The 6000-nt window shown below is 27.0% G+C and overlaps 1 protein-coding gene across 1 annotated transcript in view; it reads right to left on the minus strand.

Annotated features, from left to right (window-relative positions):
• Window positions 1-5496, minus strand: part of LOC142327972 (cell division cycle 7-related protein kinase-like) — a 41374-nt gene extending 35878 nt beyond the window's left edge. The window contains exons 1-3 of the mRNA XM_075371395.1: window positions 5382-5496; window positions 4605-4802; window positions 2012-2231 (exon numbers count right to left, since the gene is read on the minus strand). Of these exons, the coding sequence (XP_075227510.1) occupies window positions 2012-2231; window positions 4605-4752 (368 nt within the window). The 5' untranslated portion in view covers window positions 4753-4802; window positions 5382-5496. The remainder of the gene's footprint in view (window positions 1-2011; window positions 2232-4604; window positions 4803-5381) is intronic.
• Between the last annotated feature and the right edge of the window lie 504 nt (window positions 5497-6000).

The raw sequence follows: 6000 nt of genomic DNA on the forward strand, positions 1-6000 counted from the left end.
ACTGGCGTCCTGGTATTGGAATATTAATTTGCTTAGTCAGAGAACAGCAAATGATGATGTAATGATTAGTTACCTGGTAGCATTCAGGCTATAGATCTTTTCCATGTTAGATATGAAAGTATAGTGCAACAAAAGATATTTAGAATTAATTAAAAAGTCTGTAGAAGTTGTAACAGTTCAGAGAAAAAATATCTTATGCTTTCTGATGAGAAATAATAGCAATCAATTTAATTCTACTAATAGATAAGTATACATTTTTTAGGGCACTAGTTGACATATAATACCTACAGAATGAGTTTGATACTCCAACCTAGGCAACTGGCTGAATTATGTTTTTTTTCATGTATTACATTGTAACACCTATAATCAAATTGCAGGTGCTTTGGATTTTACCGACAAGCAACTGGTTTAGGTATTAACCGTTAACTTCTATCTCTGAGCTTAAACAACCTGTTGTAAGAAGTCTAATTTCCATAAATGTGATTGATAACATATCATAACAGGTACCACTCTACTTTTCGGTGAAACATTACAAATAATTTAAAAAATAATTATTTTAGAATTAAAGTTATTTTTAAATTCTATTTTTGCAGATGCAAAATAAAATTTAAAAAATGTAACAAATTAGATCATGAAAGAACATATTCCAAGCACTTAGTCTAAATCTCAAGAGACTTCTCTTTTAACAACTTTTGATTTGCATTTTTTATCTCAAAATCTTGAGTAACATTCAAAAACTACATTCTTTTCAAATATGTGCAATTCAAAAAAAAACCTTATAAATTAAAAGGAAACTGGATACTAAAAATTTAAAGGATTTTATAGGATGCTGAAACATACAGAATACACGTTATAAAACAGTTATATTATATTAAATGAGAATTATAAAATCTTTTTACAAAAGATTATATAATTTTTTTAAATAAAAACCTACATTTTTGAAGTTATTGGTAAATGTGTAATGAAAGACACTACAAGTAACTCTTTCAATTTCATTATGTAGGTCTAATAAATTTGAGCCTGGCAAAATTTTAATAATCTTTAATATGCTATCTGATTTAATATAGAGCATATACACATTAGTAATTATGTGAACAGTAGGCCTTTTATTGACTACAATAATATCAATATTACATATTAATTTTACATAACTGATCTTTTTTACTGATCAATGTAAGGAGTTACTGAAAGATGGGTAACTACTATAAATTTGAAAAAATAAATGAAGGTAAAGGATTAAAAAATAAAAGATTATATACTTTACTTATAATCTTAGAAATCAACATGAAATTATAATTTTTTAATAAAATAAAACTGAATTGATTAATGAAAAAATCCTATAAAAAATTATATATTGCTTTTAATTGAAGAAAATTCTTTTTAAAAATACATATTAACTGTTTCATAACTGTTAAAAAAAACTTGTTTTATGGTTTGCTAAACTGTTGCTGTTTTTATTTGGTTACAAATTTGTTTTTTTTTTTGTTAGTTATGTTTTACAATACTGTTATGTTATATTATTTATTGTTATGTTTTGTTAGTGTTTTTGTGTTGCGTTTTATGATTCATTAAGTGTCAAACTCATTTTTACCTTTCGGGTAGGTAGAGTTTAGTTCCTTAGTTCTTAGAAAATCATTCAGGTTTGTTTGAGACTTGGCTAGACGTGTTTTGTTTGGAGTTTGTTAGTTAGTAGTATACCGATGAGAATGTCGCTTGTGACATTCGCATCTGGCTGAGGCTCGACTGAAAGATGTCATTGCTGAGGTACTGAAGATGACCTCTTAACATGTGAAAGGGATGGTGTGGCAACTGAAACCCTCACATGGAGGGTGTCTTTCCCTGGGGTCAGGTTGTTAAAAAAAACTCCTTACTTTGTTCAATCAATTTCACAACTATAAAACCTACATGTAACATAACTTAAAACTACATTTACTTATTAATCAAGCATTGTCCTACTTGTTAGAAATATCCAAAAAAACATATAATAATACGCCAAACATCTAGAACATACCCAATATGTGCCAAACAGCGAAGCTCTTGACTAATTCTTGCAGGATTACTTGTAGGAATCAAATGTTTAATGGCAACTTGTCTTTTTCCTTTCCCAGATGTTTTTAATGAAGCCAAATAAACAGTACTAAATGTTCCTTCTCCTACTTTATAATGAAACTGAAACATTTCATTTAAGTCTGGCATTTTTTCTAAAAGTGCATTGATTTTTTTCTGCGAACCTATAAAGAAATAATATAAATTAAAGTATTGAACAAATACTTTAATGCTGACTCTCAAAAAAAGAAAAAAGTATTTTCTATCCAGCTGAAATAGAAATTATATATGAACAGTCTAACCTCACCATCAAATAATTAAATTTTAGCTCACTTCCCTATTTTTAGATAATTAACTTTATAACAGTAACATCAAAGATACAAGTTTAAAGTTGCTGTATAATTAAATTATAGTACTCCTTACTAAAGACTAAAGGGCTCTAATGAAATTAAAGTTATTGTGTACTGATGTAATATCTTTATAACTATAAAGTGCTTTAAAAATTATGAAATCAATATTAAAAAATGCTTATAGGTAAAAGTAAATGGTTTGTGGCCTGATTTGGGAAAATGTGCTTTTAATAATAAAAGTGCACGTATGGTAAAAACATAGTTAGTATTGCAATCAAAGAATTTATAATAGTATTCTTTATTAAAAGGCAATGTGTTCTAGGTTTCCTTTACACCCAAATTAAAAAAAAAAGTAAAGTGCACACCAACTTCATACAGACTATGTAAAATATATCCATGAGCACTCATTAATTCTGACCACAATTTAATGGTGAACTTTATGTTGAAATTTAAGAAATTAAAAAAAAAATTCAATTTCGATACAGATGATCTAGAGAGAAAAAAGAGAAAGTTAAAATATGAAACATAGCTTAGTCTTTATTGAAATATAACTTTATGTATGCATTATAAATGTATAAACTAGATTCTTTTAGTTTATAAAACAAAGAATTTTAAGTATGTTGAAGTGATAAAAAAAAAGTTTAATGTTTTCAAGAGGTATTGTATTGGAACAAAACAATGGAAACTTTTCCTAAAGTTGACATAAAAATTATTAGAGCATAAGAAAATGGTCAGATGGACTTCAGCTTAATTGAGAAGAGTGTACAGCATGGATAACCAGATGAAGTGTTAAAGTGATAGTTCAAGGGTTGCCGCCACGGCAACCAGATCAGTATATCTAAAATTGAGAACTATCTCAGTTTCACCTTTCATCCGCAGGTCCTGGGTTCAATTCCCAGTCAAACCACAAAATGGTTATTTCATCTCATCCTCTAAAGCAACACCTAACGGTGGTGGTCCTGGAAATAAAAAAACCCTACATTATACTGGAGGGAATTAGTCTACAGTACAATCATAAGTGGTTAAACAATAATACAACCATAAGATTTATATGTATTAGTAAAGGAAAAGAAAGGTTTAATTCATAGATGATTTTGTAAAATAATTTGAATATAACAGAACTTTGAAAGGCTTAATACAAGAATAAAACAAATGATAATGTACCAACCAAGTCACTATTCTGTCTAGGAGAATAGGATTGAATTAACTGTACATTTTAGAATGTAATCTTTATTTCCTGCTCTTTAATGCATAAAATTTAAAAAAATCAATTTTCTTTTTCATATTATAGGTTGAAACTGCACTGTTTTAAGTCTACTTTAATATGAGCTATTTACAAGAATGGAATTTTAAGTATACTGATTAAGTTAATGTGTAAAGGTAATTTCTGCAGAATGCTGTAATATATATGCACATCCTTTTACTGAGTGGAAAGTAAAGTATACATGTATAATTATTTATACCTAAGTTTTTAACTACAAAGTGGTTTTGCGCTTGTAAAATACTAAAAATATATTACAAAGGACTAAAGTATTAATAACAAAGTTTTCTTAAAATTGTAACCTTAAGTTGAAAATGTAACTCTTGAATGTACAATTCATAAAAAGGTGTAGAAGTAATGAATGACCTAGGTCAATTAGCAACAGGTGCATATTAGAAGTCAATTATCTTTGTTGCAAACCAAATTTTACCATATTCTCCTTCCTCATGTTATATAGAAATTTCTAAGTAATCATTTCCCAAAAATCTATAATGGACTTGATGAATCTGTATATAACTTTTTAAAACAACTTTTGTTTTTGTCTTTTTTTACTGAAATAAAGACAAATATTTATGACCTAATAAATGAGATACAATAGATTGCAAAATAATATATTAAATATTTTAAGGGTATGAGAAATGTGTAAAACCTAATAAGGTGATAATATTCAGTACAAAACTTCCATAAAATGATTATCATAACTAGCATTCAAAAGCATAAGTTCACTATGCTTAAATTAACAAATTTTGCTATGCACAAATTTTGAAACCAACTAATCATAAGTTTTACATCACTCTCAATTAATCTTAGTTCAACTGGATTCTAGAAAATAATAAGAAAACAGCTCCATTTGCTATATAATTCTACAACAGATCAGTAATACGACAAAAACTCAACCACATTTAAGAAGAAAATTTCTGAACATTAACTAAAAGAACGATACTTACGCGACTGTGCAATAAAATCATTTTCAATGATTTCTTTCTTAATTTCTTGCCCAACATCAGCAGAACAACTTTCACTTACATACGTATTCATATTTATAACATAACAAAAGTCTCTTTCATAATTATTACAACTTTTGCTATCTATCATGAGACTGGTTTATTATTTTAAATTTCTCCATATTTTCACACTGGCAACTGCTAAAAAAAAAAATCAGTAAATCAATATTATTTAGGGTTATCAAAAACTATTGAGAAAATTATTAACTATGCTTAACTACTTAAAAATACTTCCAAATATTATTCTAATTTAACACATTCTTTGTTTTAATACAAACAATTTTATAAATATTTAAGTAGAAATTTGTCATCATTTTCCAAAAAACTACAATGCACTATAACTTTTTAAAACTATTAATTTTTGTTTTTTACAGAAATAATAGTAATTATTTATATAACCTAATAAATGAGTTATTTACATTAAACTGCAGCATAATATAAATATTTTATTTTTATTATTAAATATTTTAAGGTTATGACAAACGTATAAACTAATACGGCTATAATTTTAAAATTAAGAGAAGAAAATATCAATACTTAAGAACACAAACAGCAACATTAAGATTTACGAAAACAATGGGAAAAACTAATACGTAAACAATTCACGATTTCAGGACTGAGCTACTTAACGCTAATTAATAAATCGTTTTCTAAATATCTGCTATAATATAATTTAAACTACTGAGTTTATTTCACCAAAATATAAACACAGATGCCTACCTCAAATGTAATAAAGCATTTAAATTGCTTTAAATACAACTTGAATCACTACACAAACAAAACATCTAATACAGTCCTCTACAACCAGAGGGCTTCGCTTTCTATTCACTTATTGCCACTACAACTTCGCGCCATAAACCTCTCCCGAAAACCAAGACTGCAACATGACGGCAATAAAAGTTACATCAATTTGCAAATGATAATGGTAATTTCTTTTCTAAAAACAATACTTATGTAAAAGTGATTAACTTAACTGTCTTATGTTGAAGAGGCGAAATACAATAGTATACAGCTGTTAAAAATGTTAACGGTTTAAAAAATGAGAAAGAAATATTCATTTGTTATTGAAACTTGCTAAATTATTCAAATTTGCAATCTTATGAAAAGATACATTTTATTATCTTTTTCTCATAAACATCTTTTTTTCCAAGTTAAAAATTTGTTTGTTCTACATCTGCTCACCCAGAAAAGTAAATAATGTTAAGTAAATAACGTATATAATCGAATACATAGCCTATGATGTTAAAGCCGAAATCAAATAAAATTCTCAACAAACCAAAATATTATTTCACATCCCTTTCAATTTTAATTCAATATTATAAAGGTTGGTACATGCCAG

This window comes from Lycorma delicatula, chromosome 7 (genome assembly GCF_047948215.1).
Source record: "Lycorma delicatula isolate Av1 chromosome 7, ASM4794821v1, whole genome shotgun sequence".
NCBI lineage: Eukaryota > Metazoa > Arthropoda > Insecta > Hemiptera > Fulgoridae > Lycorma > Lycorma delicatula.